This window comes from Bemisia tabaci, chromosome 8 (genome assembly GCF_918797505.1).
Source record: "Bemisia tabaci chromosome 8, PGI_BMITA_v3".
NCBI lineage: Eukaryota > Metazoa > Arthropoda > Insecta > Hemiptera > Aleyrodidae > Bemisia > Bemisia tabaci.
Genome location: NC_092800.1, coordinates 41,112,555 through 41,138,459, shown reverse-complemented (window position 1 = coordinate 41,138,459; position 25,905 = coordinate 41,112,555). Strand labels below are relative to the sequence as shown.

Here is a 25,905-nt window from a genome sequence, read left to right as displayed (position 1 = left end):
AATTTCAAAAAGACTAAATTTTTCGGTTTTATCGTAGGATTTTCCAGTTTTAGGACTGAAATTTTGAGAATTTTGGGACTTATTCCAAAAATTTGAAACAATAGAAACTGGTATTTATTTCAAGAATATACTAATAAAGATGTCGAGGGGTCCGAATATATTAACAAAAAAATAGCACTTAAAATTTTAGCTTTGAAATTCTATTACCTAAATCAGTCTTTTTAACTTTACACGTGTCTTCATTTTAAATTAACGTTTGACTTTATCATAACTTGGTACATTTTTCTATCTTGGGATCAGGCTTTATTTAGTATTTTTTAATGGACAGGATTAAACGAAACAAGCGAAAAAACCCTAATACTTTCGTATTAGAACAACGCTCAGCTGTTTTCTATGTAGACTTGTTTTCACGTTCCTCGAAGAAGGTGAACACCATTGAGATGAAAGAACTCACTCATCAAAATTTAAACTATAAATTTTGAGAAAACTAGGTGCACCGCTAAAAAAATAAAATATAAAAAAACGACTATCGTTCTCCGTGCTTTGACGTCAAAAGCATTGAATAAAGGTCTCACAGATTAATCTCTTCAAAATATGTTAGGCCCCTCTCCGTCATCTTGCTGATGAGGTGGTGCGCCACTTAAACGCTTTACATTTCGCAGTGTCTTGAAGCAAAAATGCGACAAGAATTTACCCAAAAACGTTTTGGAGGGGGTGAGCGTATGGTACGTGTAGACTTAAAACCGCAGAAAATCAAAATCTTGGCTAATTCTAATTTCGAGATATCGCAATTTGAAATTTTCATAGTAAATGCAACTTTTACACTGATTTTGATAAGCTTTTTTATTTATTTGTCCATTGAATTGGCATTGATCGGCTCACGTTTTTATTTTTCGTTCAACTCATGTCGATCGAACATACAGCCCACATGCAGACTCCCTATCATACTCTTTTTTTTTTTTTTTAACTGAACAAATCGCCTTCTGCTGTGTCTACAGCAATTGTTGTTACGAATATGTTGTGCGTGCTGATTTCAGGACATTACATACTTGACTCCCTGAAGGCGTTTTATGTGCGAAATCAATTCGCCTTCAACTGTGTCTGCAGTGATTGATGTTACGTATATGTTGTGCGTGCTGATTTCAGAGCATTACATACTTGAATCTTTGAAGGCGTTTTATGTGGGCAAGTAGCGCCATCTTTTGGAGAACGAACAAAGTAGGGATTGCCTACTTTGTTCGTTCTCCAAAAGATGGCGCTACTTGCCCACATAAAACGCCTTCAAAGATTCAAGTATGTAATGCTCTGAAATCAGCACGCACAACAAATACGTAACATCAATCACTGCAGACGCAGTTGAAGGCGAATTGATCTCGCACATAAAACGCCTTCAGGGAGTCAAGTATGTAATGACCTGAAATCAGCACGCACAACATATTCGTAACAACAATTGCTGTAGACACAGCAGAAGGCGCTTTGTTCAGTTAAAAAAAAGAAAAGAAAAAGAGTATGGTAGGTAGTCTGTATGTGGGCTGTATATTCGATCGACATGAGTTGAACGAGAAATAGAAACGTGAGCCGATCAACGCCAATTCAATGGACAAATAAATCAAAAGCTGATCAAGATCATTAGAAAACTTACATTTACTATGAAAATTTCAAATTTCGATATTTCGAAATTAGGATGAGCCAATATTTCGATTTCTCGCGATTTTAAGTCCACACGTACCATAGACTCACCCACTGTAAACCGTTTTTGGGTACATTTTTGTCGCATTTTTGTTTTGTTTCAAGATCACTGTGCACTAGTATACTAAATTTATAGAGGCAGGTGGATTCAAAAAGCGCTCCCTCTCGGCTGAGCGTTGAAATGTATCATAATTTAGAATTTAAGCTTTCTTAAATATAGATTCAAGTTTTAATTCAGATTTAATTTTAGATTTAAATTAGATTGAAAACCACAAGGACAAAAACAAGGGAGCTTTACGTCGTATACTGTTACGAATTAAATATTTCGATTATGCTAGTAGAAAGTTTGTCCCCTTAAGGAGGTGCGACAGAGCTCTAGCAGGTTCCTCGAGCTGAAATTGTATTAACACAGATGAGTACGTAAATTTTTTATTCCTTTTCCGGAAAACTGCGTATTTTATATACTCTATACATGATCAGGACCAATTATCCCACGTATTTTTATTATTGACTTTCACAGTTGCCGAAATTTCAGCTTTAATGAATATGTCCGTAAAGTGATTCCAAGCAGTTTTTTGGGGTTATTAAAATTTAGAAAGCAGGGAAGTTCTGATAGAATTGGTTTAATTCAACTTGAATTTTCTTTCCGTTGTTTTGCAGGTGTCTGTTCGGAGAACATCATTTTTTGGGTTTTCATCGACGCACAGATGCGGCGGTGCTCTGCTTAACGAAAACTGGATAGCCACAGCAGGTCATTGTGTTGACGAGTAAGTTCACGAAAATTTTAGACATAGACCTTTGAGAAAAAGCCAGCATTTACAAATCGTACCTCAGTAGAATGAGCAAATGCACTTAAAACCAAAATATTCCATCAAAAGAGAGATAATTCTCACATATTTACCTAGGTATACATATGGTAGCAAATGGAAGCCGTATAACATACGGTAAGAAAATAAGTGAAATTGGAATTTTTGGCAGACTTAATATGTAGATCAAAGGACCCCTGCACAAAACAATACGAGTGAGCTCAGAACACAGCATAGGGTCCACTAAATGGCGTTTTAAAGCGAGTGGAGAGTAACATTACACACTAAGTTTTGAAGAGGGCTGTTCTCGATTGATTCCCAGGCATCACTTTGAAACGCCTTCAATTCAGAACGATGCACAAAGTCACACGAGACAAGAATCCCGTCATGAACCGATATTCAGAATATTCCTAGTTTTACCATCGATAGTTTTTTCTTTCGAGTCGTAAGCGGTGGTTTCAGAATGAAACGTGCCACTTTTTTATAAAACATTCACAGGATTATTTTGAACAAATGTCAGAATGGCAATTTTCCCTTTTCGAATATTGTGGTCCGTCACTTCAATGCACTTATTTTATTCAACCGTGCATCTGATGCATTCCGTATACTTTGTGCCGCCTGTTAAAAGCGCCTTCAATTCAAAAGTATACTTAATAACATACATACAGCCGCTAGGTATCATGTCCCAACACTTCTCGCCTCCCTATTCTTTAAAAGCTACTTTCCTAAGTCAACGCACTGATTCGCCTGAAAATGACTCATGACCATCAAGTAGAGCAACTGGTTTAGCAATTCTAACCTACTTTGCAAAAACTCGCGGAGCAAACTGCTCACCCTGACATTCATCAGTCTTTATTAGGCAAAGAAGGGTATGCAATTTGGGCCGAAATCGGCCCCTCCACAGAATCAGAAAATGTTCGGATATTCAGCAGTTTTTGAACGCATATTTAACAGATATAGTCGAGTTTAGCCGATTGTAACATTTTTTGACTACGAAAGGCGGTCCTGATCATGGTTCCGGAGCAAGAAATTGATGAAAAATCACAGTTTTTTTTACGGTTCTACCTCAGATTTCGACCAGGGGCCCAGGGCCCCAAGGTGATGGGTCATGAGTTTTGAATATGATGTGAGACACCTACCTAGACACGTAACATACTGGAACATGATCAAACGTCGCCTTTGGGACCAAGTTCAAAATCGATATTTTCTAACTTCTTAGCACAAAATAGCTGGAAATCCATGTTTTCCACGATTCTACCTCAATTTTGACCTGGGCCCAAAGGTGACGGGGCATATGATTTTTTCAGGTCAGGCGCTTCTGAGCTGGTTTTCTCCGTTTCATTTTTGCACTTACTGCTCTTTTCGCTATCACGGCAGAGATGGACTCGTTATTCTGCCGATTCCAAAGTGTGAAACCCACTGCCTTTCTTCACTGAAAAAAAACCACATTGGTTCTAGAGTCGAGACTCTTAAAAACATCGACAAGAAAAAATACTCTCGATTCAATCAGATTTAAGCTTAAATTAAGAATCAAGCCTCTTAATTTGAGCGGATTTCCTTTTGAGTTAAGCCTAAATCTGATTGAATCAAGAGTCCTTTTTCTTGTCAATGTTTTCAAGAGTCTGGACTCTAGATCAAATGTGTTTTTTTTTTCCAGTGCATCATGAAGGTGCATCAACGGTGTTAGTCGGCAATCACATAACTTGGTTTGCGACATCGCAGACTTCCTGTCATACTTCATTTTTTAAACGGAAAACTAATGAACGGCTGGATAAAATATTGGATAAAAACACAACACTGGAAAAAAAAACACATTGGATCTAGAGTCCAGACTCTTAAAAACATCGACAAGAAAAATTACTACTAATTCAATCAGATTTAAGCTTAAATCAAGAACTAAGCCTCTTAAGTTGAGCGGATTTTCTTTTGATCGAAGCAAAAATCTGATTGAATCAAGAGTCCTTTTTCTTGTCAATGTTTTCAAGAGTCTGGACTCTAGATCCAATGTGTTTTTTTCCCAGTGACATCTTACAAGTATTTCAGTATACATGACAGCATGTATTCATATATTGTTCGTGTGATTTCAGTTTGTTGGCGTCTCAGATCCGAATCCGGGTCGGCGAGTACGACTTCTCGTCGGTGCAGGAACCGTACCCGTTCGCGGAGCGGGGCGTGGCCAAGAAGGTGGTCCACCCCAAGTACAACTTCTTCACGTACGAGTACGACCTGGCCATGGTGCGGCTGGACAACCCCCTGGAGTTCGCCCCACACATCATCCCCATCTGCTTGCCCGGTTCCGACGACCTCCTCATCGGGGAGAACGCCACCGTCACCGGCTGGGGTCGCCTCAGCGAAGGGGGCACCCTCCCTTCCGTCCTTCAAGAGGTGAGAACGAGACCCAGAGACAAATGGATCGCGTTTAGCAGAAAGGAACCAAGCCACGTCAGCTATTGCCAGATTTAACCCAGCAATTTAATTTTTTAGATGAGAACGTTTGTGCCAATTTTTTGTAAAAATTTAAAGGAATGGACCACCAGACAAGGTACGAATTTAAGTAATCTGGTACATTTTTCTTAACCGGAATTTCACGTAGAACACGATGCACACAACGAAAATAACTGAAACCAACTCATAACGAAGATATTAAGTTTTTATTTCACATTGGTTACGAGGAATTTGAACTGCCCGCCGCCAAGAAACTCAAAGCTCTACGTGAGTCAAATCGCGCTTTACAACGGTTTCAGCAAGCTTCTCAATCGAACAATGTCCATTTCCCTCATGTGTTGTTCAAACTATTAGCAATATGCTATAGCTGAGCCAAAGCGTCAAGATTGAGGTTGCCAGATTTTTATATCGCAGAGACTGTCATGATAACGTTTAGCGCGCGACGTGAATCACGTAGAGCATTGAGTTTTCATGAGCGGGTGGTTTGAATTTACGCATTAAGAATCATTAATTATCTTCGTAAGGAGTTGCTTTCGGTTATTTTCGTTGTGCACATTGTGTTTTACGTGAAATTTTGGTTGAGAAACATGTATCAGAACGCTGAAATTCGTACCTTGTCTAGTGGTCCATTTGCTTCGTACTACGACACTACGTAGAAAATTCATTGAAATTTGCAAAAAAAATCTGCATAACCTTTTTTATGCATGAAATTAAATTTCCCAATAAATTTGACAGAAGCTGATGTGACTTAGTTCCTTCCTGATTAACGAGGTCCATTTCGACTTCCAGGAATGCGGGCTGCATACCCGTTCAAACGAAGGCGAAATACAGGATTCGATTCTTGTTTTTCCTCCGTCCAAGCCATGGTTCCTCTCTGCATAACGCGGTCCAAATAGAGACTTATCGCGTCCATTGGACTTATCCGTCGTTCAAAACGAAAACACCGTACCTACATTCTACAAATGTTCAATCTGTCACCAACAAAATTTTGTATTTAAAAAAAAGCAACGAACATTTATCCTTCATATTTTCAGCATGATTATGACATTCCATTCGAAATTTATCGTGAAAAAAAGGAAGCATGATAGAGATTGGCTTCTCGTGTAACAGTGCAGTTATTACATGGTGGTGGAGATGCATGCTAATTTAAATGACTAGTAGAACAGGGTTGATATGCCAATAAAAAATAACATTTACTGATCACAACGGATGTAAACGGAGAATTTATTTGATGTCGGCGAAGATCAGGAGAAAAAACGGTTTAACTGAAATTTTGACACTGTTCTACTAGTATTTTTTAGTCTGAGCAATCTATTGAAAAACTTCATTCTCTATGTCATCAATCGTTTTCCCCCTGTTTTTCAAAAATTACTCTATCTATTGATATTCACGGAAAAAAATTAAATGCTGATTTAGCATTTAAATTGTTAAAAAAAAACCTGTCAAGTTTCAGATGCTGATTTTACAATGCAAAAATGCTAGCACAACATTTGAATTTGTTCGTTTTACAGTGAGCGTAGTTAAGTTAGCATTTCTCCAAATGTAAAATCAGCATTTGAAACTTGTCGGACATGTTTTTAACAATATAATTGCTAAATCTACATTCAACTTTTTTCCGTGTTGAACGTGGAAACTTGCCAGTTTCATAGCTCTCGTTGATGTAATTGTAAGTTAGTCTCCTTAGCCCAGTTATGTCACGCGAGTTACACACAATAACGAGGAAAGTGGAAAGCTCGGTCACACGCATAGCTTGATCAAAGCCAGCGATCTAGGATTCTAAAATCATGTATCCTGAAAATGTGTCTGTATTATTCCAGGTTTCAGTGCCAATAATCAGCAACGACAAATGCAAGAGTATGTTCCTGCGGGCCGGACGACACGAGTTCATTCCGGACATTTTCATGTGCGCGGGATTTGATGACGGTGGTCGCGATTCGTGCCAAGTAAGTTTTCATGCCTTCGTTGTGTCGGCAAAATTAGTTAATATTTAGGATCAAATAAAGGCCAAATTCTGTGATCACGTTAAGGAGAATTTTCGTGATCGCAGCAGCGTGGATTGCAATTGAGTGCAATGGACCACTAGACAAGAATAAAACGAAATACACGAATTAAAGATTCTGATACATGTTTCTTAACCGAAATTCCACGCAGAACACGATTCGCGCAACGAAAATGACTGAAACCAACTCCTAACGAAGAAATTAATGTTTTTATTTCACATTGGTTACGAGGAATTTGAACTGCCCGCTCACAAGAAACTCGAAGCTCTACGTGAGTCAAATCCCGCACTACAACGGTTTCAGCAATCTTCTCAATCGAGCAATGTTCATTTTCCACCATGTTTTGTTCAAACTATTGGTAATTTGCTATAGCTGAGCCATAGTGTCAAGATTGAAGTTGAAGATTTTTACATCGCAGAGACTGTCATGATAAACATTTAGCGCGCGATGTGAATCACGTAGAGCATGGAGTTTTCATGAGCGGGTGGTTTGAATTCACGCATCAAGAATCATTAAATATCTTCGTCAGGAGTTGATTTTGGTAATTTTCGTTGTGCGCATCGTGTTTTACGTGAAATATTGGTTAAGAAGCATGTATCAGAATGCTGAAATTTGCACCTTGTCTAGTGGTCCATTGAGTGCAATACTATACAGTGAAATTATTTCCCCCGCATCAGAGTGTTGCGTATGTTGCCTACCCGCTAATTGAAGGGGCTCCCTCTTGATGAAAGATGCGATTGAATTGTGTCGTTCGGAAAACGCTAATGTCCATTTTTCCAGCTTCAGTTTTTTTATGTAGATAATACTTTTCAAGGGGTGATATAATCGTGAAATGGTGCAGATACTTTTTTTGAGCTTAAGATACCCTAAATTGAGTATTAATACCACTTTCATGGTTCTTTGTCACTCTGAAAACTATCATCAACCCGAAAAAACTCAAGAGTAAAAAATGGACATTGGCGGTTTTCGCACGTCAGGGTTCAATTTTTCTTTGCATTGCAAAGTGCCCTTATTTTTTACACTCTTGGCTCATTTGGTTTATTGCTTCAAATTGGTAAATTATTGAACAAATTATGTGTAAATATCGCAAATTCATGGTAAAAAATTGCAATTTTTGTATTCAATCGCAATTTGATTTTAATTTTCTCCTTGCACCATCCTCTGAAGTAAGAAGTCATACAAATGAGTTTGTTTTGGACGCATATTTATCGATCTTTTTCATTTTACAGGGTGATTCTGGGGGTCCACTTCAAGTGCGTGGAAAGGACGGCAAGTACTTCCTCGCCGGAATTATCAGTTGGGGAATCGGGTGTGCTGAAGCAAACCTCCCTGGAGTTTGCACAAGGATATCGAAATTCGTGCCGTGGATACTCGAAACTGTGACGTAGTCATGATGTGCTCATTTAAAAAAAAAAAACGCGAAGACCTCTTCTGGAGACAAAAGACAGGAAGTGTTCAAACTGTTCGATTTAATTCCTTTATAATTGACCGGACACTCCTTTGAAAAGGGCAGTTGCATATGACATTGCTGACATTGACTTGAATAATGTTGATGTTCCACGCATTTTCAACGAAGAACACGTCTAAAGCTTCCAATATAAATGGACAAGTTAAAAGTTGAAGTTGTAGAATGAAGTAGAAAGCTTCACATTTTGGTTTCAACCGTAAATCAAGTGTAAACAACAGAACTAAACTGCCTACGTATTCATCAAAATACTTCGTAAAAGCTTTCATATTCGTAATTCTAAGATGAAATGACAAGTATCGATTGTCCAAAAGCCAGAGAGGACACAAATGTGAGGAGAACAATCCGTAAGGCTGCGGTGGAAACAGCTGAAAAGGATTCTTAAACTGACGTCTTAAATACTGTTGTTGTGTTGTTTTCATGTTTGAAATGAGACCGGATTGCCAGCAAACATGATAGTCGCTTCCTTATCCATAGTTAAATTAAACTAAAAATGGCAATACATGTGTCTCCTTATATTTTCGAACTTTCTGAAAAGTAATAGAAAAAACAACTTAAATCGCAACTGCCCCGATGAAAAATGTTTTCTGTAGAAGTGTGTTCGAATGTGAATGGGTTCAGTATTATTCAAGCCTGTTAAATTACTTTGTAGGTTATAGGATAAAATCAAATTGGCTTGTGTAAATATTTGACCTGCGTATTTACCATTCTGACACAGCATGCAGATAATTTTGTTTTTTTTGTTGTTTTTTATTTTCAAGTGATTTTTTCTACCAATCTGGTGCCACAACTTTGCTCCATTTTTCTTTGATTGACTATGAAAGCGAAGGACATGTCGTTGCTGTACCAACTTGTCCTTGACGCGATGCTGGTATGACCGAAAATTTGCGAAGGGAAAACCCAATTTTACCAGCATATGCAAGTGGTGTGCTTAATGATGACGTTTGGCAATTTATATTACAGATCATAAAAATTTCCTCCGGCAAATTAACAACTAGATCGTTAAAAAAATGGGTCATATTACGCGTTTTGACCGCAAGAACAAACTTTTAAAAACAAGATACTTCATAAAGATGCCACACCATTACAAACCATTATTATTTCTTCCTTAACTTATGAAAGTTCTATAATTATTTTCTCAATTCTTAATTTCTTTTTAACTTGAGGTGTAGAGATTGACACCTTTTTTACGATCAAAGTCTCCTAATTATTAACCAAATATATTACAGCAGTTCACTTTCCTGACTCATGTAGAGCTACTCGATGCACAACCTATGAGTACTGCTCACAACCATTTTTATTTCAAGCCTACCAATCAAGCAAATGAGCTGAGCAACAATTAATAAAAAGTGTCATTTCCTTCACAAATTAAACATACTTCTTTGATGATACTTATCAAAGGTCAACTAAAGAGAGACGCGTTCATGAAGTTGATTTTATAACTTCTTTCCTGTAAAATATTAGAAGAGCTGATTCCAGACATACACTTTGAAAGAGTTATCTCATTTCAATATTTTGAGCTACTTAAGTATTATTTGTTCCTTGCTTAGCAATTTCAACACACTCGCGTTCATCTCGTTTGTTGGTGGTGAAATTCGAGGGTATTTCCACCGTAAAAGTGTATGACATGCTGACGAAGAGAGAAATACATGTTTACTTGGCTTGTCATTGAATTCCACCAACAAGCGGACCGCTCAAACTTGCCAAAGTCACATATGTCACAAAAGTACCTGTAAGTTTACGTACGTTATGTGTTTTATTTTTATAGTTTTAGGTGCTTCTACAAAATATAGATACTCCGAATTAATGTATATTGTTGACGAAAACAACTAAATAGTTCATGAAACGTAGCCTAAAATCATAATTAGAGCACAATCTAACATTTTCCAGTTACATTTCGTTTGATTTTTTGATTTTTTATTTAGAAAAAGCAGGATGACGTTAGCTGTTTTTTAACATTAACAACGTAATTCACAATGTTTTTCATCTTGCCAAAATAACATAGATATCATCGTATTGGAGAGCCTTTCTTATTCAACGCACTTTCTTACTTCGCGCCAAACGACTTCCCACTATAGTATGAAAGTTGGACACCTGCTGCGCGATGGTTTTCATGAATGCAGAAATAGTAGCTTATATCCTAAAGTTGTGAAGGAGCAATATTTAATCTGCTGAGCAATCATTTGGACTACATTTTGCAATTGGGAACTACCATTTCTGTCTCATCCAGCAAAACACTTATGTGGATACGAAAGCTAATACTGCCGTGCTAAGGAAGAACACCGTATGAACATTCGAGAGTTGCCAAATTTCTTCCGATAAAATGTTTATTTTTAAGGAATGTTATGAATATTTTTCCTTGAAATTTACAGGAACTTTAGGTAAAATTGCGAACAAAATTATCTGGAAAATTGGAGGAAAAATATTCATAAATTTCCCCGTAATTTCGTGATTTACCAAAGGAAATTTGGCAACGCCTGAAGGTTCATACGGCGTTTTTGCTTAGCAGGGAAGAATAGTACATACGCTGTTGCTAAACTGAGCCAAAAATTGTGGTTCCCAATTGCAAAATGTAGTCCGTTTGGCGTGTACGGACCATTTTCCACCAACACCAACACGTCTAATTTTCACAAGTGAATTCCCTTGAATCACTTGACAACAGATTCTTCACCGAGCCAACCCCATGACTTACACTTTTAAACCTCCCTCGAGTAAGCTTTTCCAAAAATTTCGATGACAGGTTATACAAGTCTCATTTAAAACATATTGCAATAATACTTTCAGTAACCACAAGTACTTATATGGACGTATTTCTGCCAAACGGAACTATGTGTACAATGACGTGAGCCCAGTTATGCATGTCTTCTAATGGGTCTCAGGGCTCGTGTCTTAATGCACATAGTTCCATTTGATAGAAATACGTCCATATGTACACCTTAAAGAGGATTTTATGCCTAAATGCAAGGTGCTCTTCGGTCCGGACAACTCTCAAAGTCACAGCATCAGAATTCATAAATGGGGGAGGATGCCTTTGTACAAAAATTCGGGAGGAACGCTAACTTACAGGGACAATGAGTAAGAAATATTTTGCGTTTTCAATTATTTTTGTTACGTAATTGCTCGATCACGCTTGTGCGCGAATTCTGCATTTTTTATGCATAAGTAAAGAATATTGGTATGTATTAGTTAGACTTGCTGTTTTCAATTTACTCATTATGCTAGGACATAGGTATCAATGTACCCCATGACCTTCTACAGAAGTTTTGCTCAACATATGTACCTCTTAATGTAAGTTTGTTTCGAATTGTTTATTGTTGATTTTTTGTAATTAAATGTAATATATTTTTAAATTTGATCATTAGTATAATTGGATGACGCAAATTGGATTAAAACAAAATGTTTGCCTGAAATGTAAATTAAGTTTATCAGATGCAAGAGAAAGTGTTTTGTATTTAGAATTTTTTACATATTTTTTCTATACTGTACAGTTTGTATAAAGTTGCTACTGAAAAGTATCCATGTACCTTCATTAAATACGGATCATTTTTGTACATTTTCTATCACATTCAAAACACTTATAATGAATTACTCTATTTATTGAATAAAGATCGAGAGCTTTCTTTCTTTCGTGGATATTTTTTTTTTTATCTACCTCTACCCACGAATCAGCGAATACTCAAAATATTCAGATAGAAGGGAACAGGCCAGCCACATCTCATCTCGGGCCCTGATACCAGTTTTCTGGCCCGGGCCTCTAGCCCAGAGGGGGATCCGGGGGGGTATGCAGACAATACGTCTACAGAAAAAAGGGCTACAAGGAAAAGGGCTACCTTTTTTAATCTACAGTCAAAACGTCTGCATTGAAATGCCTACTGAAATTATGTCTACAGTCAAATATGTCTTACGCCATTAAAATGTCTACGGTTTGTATGCCCAAGTAGAGAATGTCAAAATATATTCGTTGGCCACTAAAAATATATTTGTACAATAAAAAAATAAATAAAATATTTATAAAATATACATGTTGATATTTATAGGATTAATTATTCGCGAAATGTGACTCAAAATTTTTACGCATCAGATTCTGCAGCATCCATAGCCATTAGCCTCGTCCTGTCTTTAGGGATACACTTTGAAATGATATTCTTATTAGACGACATAAATACGTACTTTGACATTTTTGGAGGAGGCAGTCAAACCAAAGACATTTTGTTACCGCAGACATATTTTACTATAGACATTATTTTAATAGGCATTTTCATGTACTCATTTTGACTGTAGACCAAAAAAGGCAGCCCTTTTCTTTGTAGCCCTTTTTCTTGTAGACCTACTGTCCGTAAATCCCGTGGGGCCTCCCCCAGGAAATTTTTGAAATTTTAAATGTATTTGGACGCATTTTGAAGCTCTTATGATGGGGATTTTCCATCAATTTCTGCAGTATAATTATGTTTTTTTTTTTTTTTTACTTTCAGCACCAAATACTTACGAATTGTTGCATTCAAAATATCTATAAATTTTTTTTAAGGGGGCAGATGATACTTTTCAATGCTATGGGGAGCCGGGCCCCCCTACTCTCCCCTTTCGTACGTCTATGTCAAGGGAGTTGAGCCATTGAAGTCGAGGATGCCCACACAGGAGCCTCTTAGTATCCGACAACGGAAGAAATTGAAACGCAGTTACTAAAAATATCATTCTACATATACGCATAATCTTGAAAATAGATAGAAATCTCTAAAAAAAAGTAAGAAAAATTGTATAGTGCCCTAGTGAGTTTTTGAAACTTGCTACGGCGCCTTGATACAACTATACAACCTCGACGGATGTCCGTATTGCGTTCAAAAAGTAGAAGGCGTTTTGACTTCCTACGCATAATACCTGTAGTTGATTCGATCGACAAACGCGTCGGTCGGCGGTGGCGGGGACTTGATGCAACTATTTAAGCTGGTTGGATGTCCGTATCGGTCAGATTGAAGTGCGAAACCACGTATCTCCATTGCGGTGTTTCAAAATGTCCGTTCTGAATTTATCATTTCCATGTGGAACAATCCAAATTGTAAAAATGCGTAGGTTTCGATGTACCACAGTCATATTTAGGTGCAATTAGTCATGCATGAATCAATAATGAAGAAGTTCAATCTCAGAAAAGCGTCGATTTTCGTAAAGAATCTTAAAAAATCGATATAACCGATCGATATATCGATACGTCAACATTAAAACTCGAATTTGCTTGTATATTACGTGTAAACAACGATAAGAACCCCGTAGACTCATGAATTGAAGAAGAAAATAGCGAAGAATACCTAAGGCCGAGTTTGACCCCTTTGCCCACCCGTAACTCGAAAACGGTTCCTTTACTCATTTTGAAATTTTTTCCTTAGTTTTCTGTTATTATAAGCTTCCACTTAAACCTTGGTTTGATGGTCGGATCGAATACCGGAAAAGGGGAAAATTTTGGGAGGCTCTTTGAGAACGAAAAATACTGATACACCGACACGCTGTCGCATGCCAGTGTACGACTCGTTTTGAGATTAGTTTCTTGGTATTAGTGTATACTCTTCAATTAGTATTATCTGGTAAAATCTTCCTCCTAAATTTTGTGGCTTTCCTGAGGAAAATCAACTTCAATACCAAAGAAAAACGTTAATCCTACTAGTTGAGTTGTTCATACAATGTTTACAAATCAGTGTAAGAAAAACTTTATTTGAACTCAATGCTCGCTGATCTATTGATTCGCGTGCAGCGCTTCAAAATCAAGAGGAATTTTGAAACTTTGTAATTTAATGTCACAAGTATGCTCTCGGAATATTTAATAACGATGAAAGAGTCGATCTTCGACAATAATTCAAAAAGTACATTTACATTCATAACACAGAGAAATTTAAACACATAACAAAGATATACTTCTACTTGAAGAAGAGGTATATTCATTCAATGAAGGAAAGCAGTAACCAAAGAAAATAGCAAATTATTTTGAAAGAAACGTGATGACTGTCTATGAGAGCAGGGAAGTATGCATCGTTATAATACTTTATTACACGTCATAAAAAGTGAGCATTTCTGACCATAAAATCCCACTCAGCAGGTCATTTCCATGGGGACTTGCTTGGTTTCAGTCCGATCAAAGAATTTTCGATTTTGACCCCTAATACTCAGTCTACGTCTCCTGTCGATTTTCGACAGGAAAAAAATCCCAAGATCAGTGTAGAATCCTACGTAGTTCGAGGCGTAAAATCGATTGCGCGCAAGCCCTGAGCTCCCCACACCTTCTTCAACTGAGAAGCGATAAAAAACGAGTGTTTTTGACCCTTTCTGAGGTTCATCAAATTGCGCGTTTTTCGCCGATCGCGGGATCCACCGGACCCGTGGAGCTTCTCCGACCTGAAAATACCACTCTGCGGGTCATTTCTAGCGGGATTTACTTGGTTTCAGCCAGATGAGAGAACTTTCGATTTTAATTCCGAAAATTCAGCCCCTGTTGATTTTCCTCGATTTTCGACAAGGAAATTATATCTCGAGATTACGATCTAATCCTACGTAATTGAAGGCGTTGAATCGATTGCACATGGTACCAAGGCTCGGAGAGGCTTCTTGAGCCGACACACGGTAGGGTGTTTCTTATTTTTTAAATTTTCGAAATCGAAGGAGGTCCTGGTCTTAAAAGTTGATGTGTGGATAGATTAGAAGCCCTGTGCAAGGAAAAAATTTTAAAACAATTTTTACCCGGTGCTCAAACGACTTAAGTGACACAGGTTGAAATTTGAGGTTTTTAGACAAAATAACACTGTTTCCTAGTGGAAAACGCCGAGTTACGGCCCTAAAGGGCGAAAATTTCGTCCGTTAGGTCGTATCTGCAACACAAAAGTCGCAAAACACCCGAGAAAGGCGCGCGCAAGGAAAGACACTTGGGCCAAAATGGACGCGCCGCAGCGCAACGCGCGCGCGCGTCCTCTGCACTGCCCAAGCGACATGCCGCATGCCGCACACACGCACTAAGCTTACGCTGGCCCGAAAGTTCCCGTACGTTGCAATGTATCATTATGAATTGACCTAGATACACAGTAACATTAAAAACAAGGTTGAAACGTATAAATACATCTAAAAAACACATTCTCTTAATATGATATTGGCTATAATGTAGGAAAATCAATTTTAACAAATTAAACAATTCAAAGTTAATCAACTAAATCAAATAATCGACAGTTTACTTAAAGGCTAAGAGTCTTCAAATGTTTATCCGACTATTTTTATTATATTTGGATGGTTTTTTGTGACTTTGGCTGTGACTTATAAGAGATCATGAAAAGAAGCTCTTGTTCGTATCAGGAGTTGGCAATTCAAGTACTGACTCCTTTGTAAATAAACTTCGCGTGAAACAAGATGGATTCAGTATGATTTTCTCTGAAACAAACCCCAAAACTTTAAGAAAACTCCCTCAGTTAAGGCCGTATTTAAGGAGATATCCCCGCTTTCCCGTGAGTCCTTCGTATTAAGCCAAACTTTCTATGCAAGGATAAGGAGCAAATCGACGGCGTAAGTTCGCAATCACGTATCTCGTTTGCGGTGTCTGTAAATCTTCATCTTTATGTTATTTTTTAAAGGAGAACAAACTGATACCATTCCTTGAAGTTTATGCAGAACTTTGTTTGCACAGAGATGAAAAATCACGGTAGTTTAAAGAATTGCTGTTGAGTAGTTTTCCGTTTAAAAAGTATAGTAGGTATGACAGGAAGTCTGCGACGTCACAAACCGAGTTGTGTGGTTGCTGACTTACAACGTTGAAATGAATCAGCAGGATTGCCATGTTTTCAGTTTTGGAAACCCCAAACAAAGTGGCTGCCCTGTCAATGTATTATTTGCTCTTTGCGTGGAGAGTTTGACTTGATACAGTGGCGGACTCTCAGGATGGGATGGGACATTCCCTCCATTACAGCATCAACTTTAAGAGTTTTTTTTTCAGTTTTGGAGTTTGGCTCGGAGGAGACCGGTGAAACCATCGTGTTTCTCGCGAAATTGTACATATGAATCAGTACACAAATCGCTAATTCCTGACATATGCAAGATCTCCATCACCTTCCGATGTTACCTATCCTCCTGTTGTGCGCGGGCATCTCTTTAATTTTGCGTGCAGCATGATCATTAACAACTTTTATGACTTAACTACAGTAAAAGCTCGTTAAGACGAAAAATGAATTTTTTTTACATCGACAATTATGGAAGTATCAAGGGACCGAAAAAATTTCGTTTTAAGCGGATTTGCGTCTTAAGCGGATTTGCGTCTTAACCGTATTTCGTCGTAACGAGCTTTTATTGCACTTTTTTTTAACCTCTAAATATTCGGAAGTAAATAGCCATGGGGCTGGGTAAGAGTCCAGAAATGAAAATGGCAAATTCATGATACTGAAAAAAGGCTCTAGTGTTGGTTGTGAAGAGGACTGGCATTACCAGGCATTCTTCAGAGTAGGTACACATTGAGGCGGACATCTGCCATATTGGAAAAATTAAAAATGACCCCGAAAAATGACCAGGAGGTCAACGCAGACCTCAAGAAGTTTCGCAGCTTTAATGAGAGTACCTACAGCAGCTAGTGTTGCGTTCCGTAATTTATCCGGCCACGTACGTTACCAATGTAAGTAAAAGTTTAGTTCCCTTGGCATAATTGATGAGAGATTGTCATCGGACACCAAAAGAGTCTTTGTTCACAACATGAAACACAATTTAGGGTTTCCTAATCCGCCTATCCGCCAGAACGTACAATTTAACTGATGTCTAGGGTCACATTTGAAGACAATTATTTTCATGATCTCTTATAAGTCACAGCCAAAGTCACAAAAAACCATCCAAATATAATAAAAATAGTCGGATAAACATTTGAAGACTCTTAGCCTTTAAGTAAACTGTCGATTATTTGATTTAGTTGATTAACTTTGAATTGTTTAATTTGTTAAAATTGATTTTCCTACATTATAGCCAATATCATATTAAGAGAATGTGTTTTTTAGATGTATTTATACGTTTCAACCTTGTTTTTAATGTTACTGTGTATCTAGGTCAATTCATAATGATACATTGCAACGTACGGGAACTTTCGGGCCAGCGTAAGCTTAGTGCGTGTGTGCGGCATGCGGCATGTCGCTTGGGCAGTGCAGAGGACGCGCGCGCGCGTTGCGCTGCGGCGCGTCCATTTTGGCCCAAGTGTCTTTCCTTGCGCGCGCCTTTCTCGGGTGTTTTGCGGCTTTTGTGTTGCAGATACGACCAAACGGACGAAATTTTCGCCCTTTAGGGCCGTAACTCGGCGTTTTCCACTAGGAAACAGTGTTATTTTGTCTAAAAACCTCAAATTTCAACCTGTGTCACTTAAGTCGTTTGAGCACCGGGTAAAAATTGTTTTAAAATTTTTTCCTTGCACAGGGCTTCTAATCTATCCACACATCAACTTTTAAGACCAGGACCTCCTTCGATTTCGAAAATTTAAAAAATAAGAAACACCCTAACACACGGTCAATAATACGTAAAACGGTAGTGTTTTTGACTGTTTCCTAAAAGTTCGAGAAACGCGCGTTTTCCGCCGGTCGCGAAAAGCAGCGGGCCCGTGGAGTTTTTCTGACTAGCACATTGCACTCACCGGATCATTTCCAAGCGAACTAGCTGAATTTCAACCCTAAAAATTCGCTTTGGAGAACCTGCCCGGAAACGCGGGAAACTTGAAAAAGCGGGTTACAAACTGCGCAGATTGCGTGCCAAGGTGGGGATTTCGGAGTATTTTGATGTGCCCAACGTGATTTTCGAGCGAATTTACCCTTCATACGTGTATTCTGTTGGCTGTATATTTTCATGCAACAAACCCATTCACGCCGTGGTACCAATGTCACTGTCGATTTTCGATCATCAATACGAAGAAAAATCTCGAGATTAGTGTTAAATCCTAAGCAGTAGGCTAAGTTGTGGTAGTAGATCCTAGGCGCTGAAGCAATTGCGCGTGGTCCCGAGGCTCCGCGCGCGATTCACCAATCACCGGGCTCGTAGAGCTTTTCTGACCAGAAAATCCCAGTTTGTGGGTCATTCAGCGGCGGCGTGCTGCCAGCGCGAAACGCGCGCTGGTGCCTGCAAACCTAACAAGGATACTTTTTCGCATTGCGCAATGCGTGAAGTATCCCTGTTAGGTTTGAAGGCGCCTATGAAATCGACAGGAGACGTAGACTGAGTATTAGGGGTCAAAATCGAAAATTCTTTGATCGGACTGAAACCAAGCAAGTCCCCATGGAAATGACCTGCTGAGTGGGATTTTATGGTCGGAAATGCTCACTTTTTATGACGTGTAATAAAGTATTATAACGATGCATACTTCCCTGCTCTCATAGACAGTCATCACGTTTCTTTCAAAATAATTTGCTATTTTCTTTGGTTACTGCTTTCCTTCATTGAATGAATATACCTCTTCTTCAAGTAGAAGTATATCTTTGTTATGTGTTTAAATTTCTCTGTGTTATGAATGTAAATGTACTTTTTGAATTATTGTCGAAGATCGACTCTTTCATCGTTATTAAATATTCCGAGAGCATACTTGTGACATTAAATTACAAAGTTTCAAAATTCCTCTTGATTTTGAAGCGCTGCACGCGAATCAATAGATCAGCGAGCATTGAGTTCAAATAAAGTTTTTCTTACACTGATTTGTAAACATTGTATGAACAACTCAACTAGTAGGATTAACGTTTTTCTTTGGTATTGAAGTTGATTTTCCTCAGGAAAGCCACAAAATTTAGGAGGAAGATTTTACCAGATAATACTAATTGAATCGACGTATGCGAAAACGTCCGATGTCCAAGACAGTGTTTCTGAATTTGAGTGGACAATTTCACTGTAACTTAACGACACAAGATGGCTTAAGACGTTTAGGAATGTAGGAAAAATTTTTAAATAATCCCTTAACTGTAATTAAACGTTTACAAACGAGATCGATCCTATTCACCAGTGTCGTGGCGCAAAAGAAACCCCCTGCAATTATGAAACCCTGTATTGGACAACGGACGTTTTCGCATACGTCGATTCAATTGAAGAGTATACACTAATACCAAGAAACTAATCTCAAAACGAGTCGTACACTGGCATGCGACAGCGTGTCGGTGTATCAGTATTTTTCGTTCTCAAAGAGCCTCCCAAAATTTTCCCCTTTTCCGGTATTCGATCCGACCATCAAACCAAGGTTTAAGTGGAAGCTTATAATAACAGAAAACTAAGGAAAAAATTTCAAAATGAGTAAAGGAACCGTTTTCGAGTTACGGGTGGGCAAAGGGGTCAAACTCCGGCCTTAGGTATTCTTCGCTATTTTCTTCTTCAATTCATGAGTCTACGGGGTTCTTATCGTTGTTTACACGTAATATACAAGCAAATTCGAGTTTTAATGTGGACGTATCGATATATCGATCGGTTATATCGATTTTTTAAGATTCTTTACGAAAATCGACGCTTTTCTGAGATTGAACTTCTTCATTATTGATTCATGCATGACTAATTGCACCTAATATGACTGTGGTACATCGAAACCTACGCATTTTTACAATTTGGATTGTTCCACATGGAAATGATAAATTCAGAACGGAAATTTTGAAACACCGCAATGGAGATACGTGGTTTCGCACTTCAGTCGGACCGATACGGACATCCAGCAAGCTTAAATAGTTGCATCAAGTCCCCGTCAAATATGTGAAGCTCTACGCAGTGCCACGGCGCTTCAAGCAACTATTTCGCAACAGAGGTGTTGCACAGTATCATATGAAATTGAAGGCGCTCTAACGCATCAAGTCTGACAGGCATAATGTGAGAGTACGAGCTTCTCTCGTAAAATAAATCAAGATACTATCGTACAAAAAGAGAGCGCTACTCCAAAAAACTCACTAAGTCCTAGCATCCGTCCTAGACAACGTTTAGCATAATTTTTGCATTTCATTAGAGAAAAAACGGACTCGATTTCGGCAGAAACATTCTTGAGTATGCCGTCAAGAAGATTTTATTTTGAATTAAGAATAAAATAGCTGAATGAAAGCAAATTTCTGCTTGGTGTAATTGGTGTATGTGACTTTTCTTTTCATAAAAGCATCTTTTCTTCTTAATGCAAGAATTATTTTTTTTATCGATTCATAAAAAAATCTTCTCAGAGGTAAATTTGAGCATATTTCTGCTTGAATCAAGTCAATTTTTCCTCTAATGAAGTTCAAAAATCATGCTAAACGTTACCGAATACGGATACAAGGACTTGGTAAGTTTATCGACTAGGTACTGCTCCCTTTTTATCGTCGTCACTCGATTTAAGGGGGTGCTCCGGTCTAAAAATGGCACAAATTTTAGTTTTTTAGTTTTTCCGTTTTTTCACTAATTTTATAGAGGAGAGTCTACTGAAGATGATGATAATTATATCCACTATTACTATGTAATTACCATGATCCCATGATTATTCAGAAATGTATACGTGGAATTAAAATTTGGACACCTACTTAACTGGTTTGAGATCAATTTGTTTAACAATACATCATGTAAGCCCCCTCAAAATTACCTTTTTCCCGTTTAATGGTAATGAGTTTTTTCAATACTATTTTATTTTTTCGATGCAATTAAGCTGCCGACAGTTCACTATCCAACGGTCCCTATCTCCAGTTGCATCACCTCTACAAAACACCTAGGTGTAAAATGCAGAAGTCGAACACGCAAATATTGAGCAGCAGAGCAGCATCGAACTAAGTACATGATGTGGTATCACGTAGAAATGAAAGATAATCATGGCTCTCCACTTGTCTCAAATTAATGACGCATTGTGAATGGAGGCATTCTGCACGCATCATTGAATACGGAAATCAGGCGCACAACAGTCGATCTAGGTATGCGATGTAGTATCCTCTGGTAATGAAGAACAATCTTGGCTTTACAATTTGATCAAATAACTAAAGTCGCAAGCAATTAAGCTCGCATCGTTGAAGCGGAAGTCAAGAGTGCAATATTCAAACCTCAAATTAGGTATTTGATCTGGTGTCCTGGGATATTACTCGGTGCAAATGAGACAAATGTTTTCCCTCCCGAGCAACTAATTAGTGCTTAGGGACGGACACATTCCTCTCCTAAGAGCCAAAAGACCATAAAATACAACTATCTATTGGTAACAATATTGATTAAAGAGCTAAAATGTTCCTCAACGTGTATTATACGGATGTTTTCAATTCGCCTTCAGCTTCGTCCGCAGCAATTGTTACTACGAATATGTTGTTCGTGCTGATCTCGGCCCGATACATACTTGACTCTCTGAAGGCGTTTTGTGTGCAAAAGTAGAGCACCCTGTTGAAGAACAACAGAAAAGAGATTGAATGAAGCGTTCAATCCCAACTTCGTTCGATCAGGGTGTTTGTAACGAACACCTCAGTAATCGACTCAATGCCACGGCTTCAAATGGGGAATTATTGATGATCGGTCATTCACACCTCGCCACCACATTGAGTACCAGCGAGAAAAACAACAATAATATACAGAATATTCATTCAGTAGGACACTTCATTCATCCCTAGACGTCTCAGAGTAACCTTCAGTTTCGGTCAATTTAAACAAAAAAATTAGCCGTTAAACGGATACATTCCTCTCGTAAGCACACACTAGTTGCTCGGGAAAGAAACATTTCTCTCGAAATCAACCACTCAATGCAGGGGAGAGAAATTTTCTCTATCCTGGGCAACTAGTTAGTGCTTAGGTACGGACACCTCTTTTAAGCACAAACTAATTGCTCGAAAGAGAGAATACTTCTCTCGAAAACAACTTCTCAATACAGAAGAGAGAGAGAATATTTCTCTCGAAAACAACTACTCAATGCAGAAGAGAGAAATTAGTGGAAGTTAGAATTAGAAAATCCTTGGAATGACTTACAACAAACTTCAGGAAAAACTTTAATTTTTCATGAAAATTTACACCTTTTTTTTCTCTTTACACTAAGGAGGAAGAAGATGGCAGACACCTGAGTAGCAAATTGTGCCAGGTTGAAAACGAAGTTTCTCTACTCACATTCAATATTTTAATTCTTACAATATGAAATACTTACGTTTTTTATTGTGTTACATAATTATCTTTCTAAAATACATGCACTGTAAAGTGATAGCTGTCCAAAAATGGATCACTTGTTTCGGAAAGTGCCCGACTCTTAACAAGGGTTTAAAACAATGTCTTCAAGGAAGGAAATAAAGAACCGCGTTCAGCAGGAAGGAACCAAGCCACATTGGCTATTGCCAAATTTAACTTGGCAATTTAATTTTTTGCGGGATAACATTTGTGCAGATTTCTTTAAATTTTTTACGGAATTTGCTTTGTACTATTGAGAAAATCCGCTGAAATTTGCACGAAAATCCGCACAACCGTTTTCATGCAAAAAATTAAATCGCCCGATTAAATCTGGCTACAGCCGTTCGGTTCCTTTCTGTTTAACGTGGTCCAAATAAAAGTAAGAAAATCGATAAAAAAGAAATCTGTTCAAAATTTTTGAGGTAATTAAGTTATTCCACTTCAGTCCGTTCACAGATTATATTATAATATAAAAATTATTATATTTACATTATTTAAGAATTCAATACTGTAAGTTTACACGTGTTAAAATGACTTCGGATTTTGAAATTTCGTGATTTTTAAAAAGCGGAGTATTGCTGACGACATCCATGGCCGAGTCTAAAGTAAGAGAGGAAATAAATAAAAATCAGAAAATCAATGAAAAAGAAATTTGTCCGAAATTTTTAAGGCAATCAAGTTATTCTGTCTCAAGAAATTGTGTCCTTTCACAGATTGCATTATAAAATAAATATTATTATATTCATATTATTAAGGAATTCAAGATTCTAAGTTAAACGTGTTGAAATGACTTCGGATTTTGAAACTTCGTAAATTTTAAAATGCGGAGTATTGCTGACGGCATACAGTGGATCGACGCATTAGGGAAGGTCGGACAAAATTTAGAAACTTTAAACGCATGTAATTCTATACAAAACTTTGAGATTCTAAAAGTGGTTTCATTAGTTCCCTCGTAAAATTTTCCTCAACAAACAACCCTTGAAATTTAAAATGTAATGAAATAATTATCAAAATTTGTATTTTTAGTCAAAACTTCGGTGTCCGACCTCTCTAATTGACTCGATCCACTATGCTGCATTGCGGCATCTGTGACCGGTTCCTGAAATGACAGAGATCTTTGGAGAAGTGACGTGAACGAGATAGAAGATCCTTCATGAGTAGGTTAGAACGCCCGAGGTTTTCCGGAACATTGAGAAGTGTTCGAGGTATTGGTGGATTGTATCGGTGGGCTGGTACATGTCGTTCAATCGATTCTGTAAACGCCAAAAAAGCATTCATCAAGAGCGAGAAGAAGGGAACTACGTTAATCAATTACAAAGCATGCATGAAAAGGCCGTCAAACGGTAAAAAATTGTCGAGCCTTTCACTCCACTCACCCTCTTTCAAAGTGAAACTCCGCGGCTAAAAAGGACATTTCAGAGGGTTGAAAGCATTTCTAGTATGTTGACTTACTTTCAAATCGCAAGCGTCGCGCAGTGGATCGAGTTAATAGGAGAGGTCGGACAAAATTTGGAAACTTTAAACGCTTATAACTCCATTTACACAAAATTTTAAGGGTCTAAAAGTGGCTCCATTGCTTTCCTCGTGAAATTTTCTTCTCTTAACACCCATTGAAAATCAAAATATGACAAAATCAAGATCAAAATTTGCAGTTTTAGTTAAAAATTTCATGTCCGGCCTCCCTAATTGACTCAATCCACTGTGCGTCGGTCGGAAAAGGAACCTGAGTATATACAGTGGCAAAATAGACTGATTACGTCACCTTCCGTCAATAGTATCACAAGCGCCATGCGACGTTTCAATATTTCCGACGACATTTTATTTTTTTACAGCGGAATTGTTGGTTGAATCTGTTTGAAAATTTTGCTGAATTTTACCAGCAGCACAGAGAAAATTTAGTGAAGTTTTCGGACAGCTTTGTTGAATTATTTCTCTGTAAACAAATAAAATGGCGGCGAAAAACGTCGCATGACGCTTGCGATACGTTAGCCGGAAGGTGAGGAATTAGTGATTACACCATACTTCCATAATGGGCCTGTTGCAAACTTTTGCTAGAGCAAAAATAAGAGTTGTTTCTTGTAGATAATGCCTCAAAAATCACGATGAGCGCATCGGCAAAGTCTGAAATGCACTCATAACTTCACAATCTGCGTAAGAAATTTGCGTTTTTTTAAGCTTCCCGCTTCAAAAACGATACTACGGCACAGGTGAACATTTTGTTAGAGGAGTCGCTCCATCATCGGCGATATTCATCATGGCCGACGCTTGCGCGCAGTTCCGCGCGTAATTCGAGGAGAGTTCAAGGTCAATCAATTCGGGCGTGGAAAATATGAATGTTAACACACCGATTATTATCTGGTCTAATCCAGTTCAGGTGTTATCTCGTCCCATCAAACGTGTTTTGGCGGATTGGCGTCGGCCATGATGATTATTGCCGACGATGGAACGACTCCTCTTACAAAATGTTCACCTGTGCCGTAGTATCGTTTTTGAAGCGGGAAGCTCAAAAAACCGCATTTCTTACGCAGATTGTGAAGTTATGAGTACATTTCAGACTTTGCCGATGCGCTCATCGTGATTTTTGAGGCATTATCTAGAAGAAACAACTCTTATTTTTGCTCTAGCAAAAGTTTGCAACAGGCCCATTCCATCTTTCGATTTGTTATGGTTGCGTTACAGTCGACGTTTCGGTTTGCAATGGTACAGAGCAAAACGACAGATCATTCTCTTACATTCAAATTTCAGAGACAGTACAGAGGACTGCCGATTTTTAGAGAAATACCCCCCCCCCCCCCCTCGCCGCAAAAAAATTGAAGTAAGTGTTTTTGTATGTTGTTCTAACCTCGATTCTTTCTTTTTTTAAAAAAAAAATCAAGATTTGTTTTGCCTCTACTCTTTTTCATTCTAGGAATCTACAGCCATTTCCATACACACATGGTTAATTGAGAAATTATTTAGAGTTAATTTTGTTAATTCATCTAATGTTGTCGTTGGAAAATCATAAATCCATCAATGACTTATTACCCACGAGAAATTTCGATTGTAAGAAACACTTGGACACACTTTCCCACCATTATGGAAATCAGAAATAAAGTTACCGGTTTTTTTTTTACAATAAAACCTCCAAACTAAAATTTAAAACTATGACATAGCCACTCAATCCGTCCACATTTATTTCACTGCAGCAATTATTTTGGATAGGATCGAAAGATCGGATTCTGAGATTTCGACAGCAAACTTTTCAATGTTTTCGCCATTCCCTTTTTCGAAACCGGTGCGAGTCTTCACTGACACTGATTTTAATTTTAAGTATTTGATTTTTTTCTATTGAAATAAAAACACCACTGAACTTTTTGTACCTCCGACTTGTACTTGGCCTCCTCACAAAATACTGCTCAAAATTTATACG

General features: G+C 38.0%; 2 protein-coding genes across 3 annotated transcripts in view; one reads left to right on the top strand and one right to left on the bottom strand.

Annotated features, from left to right (window-relative positions):
• Positions 1-12,029, top strand: part of Sb (serine proteinase stubble) — a 183,909-nt gene extending 171,880 nt beyond the window's left edge. For both annotated transcript variants that reach the window (XM_072303283.1, XM_072303284.1), the window contains 4 exons: positions 2,350-2,456; positions 4,583-4,880; positions 6,758-6,883; positions 8,170-12,029. In XM_072303283.1, the coding sequence (XP_072159384.1) occupies positions 2,350-2,456; positions 4,583-4,880; positions 6,758-6,883; positions 8,170-8,328 (690 nt within the window). In that variant the 3' untranslated portion in view covers positions 8,329-12,029. The remainder of the gene's footprint in view (positions 1-2,349; positions 2,457-4,582; positions 4,881-6,757; positions 6,884-8,169) is intronic.
• Positions 12,030-22,314: 10,285 nt separating this feature from the next.
• MED20 (Mediator complex subunit 20) overlaps positions 22,315-25,905 on the bottom strand; it is a 190,004-nt gene continuing 186,413 nt past the window's right edge. The window contains exon 5 of the mRNA XM_019053382.2: positions 22,315-23,749. Within this exon, the coding sequence (XP_018908927.1) occupies positions 23,648-23,749 (102 nt within the window). The 3' untranslated portion in view covers positions 22,315-23,647. The remainder of the gene's footprint in view (positions 23,750-25,905) is intronic.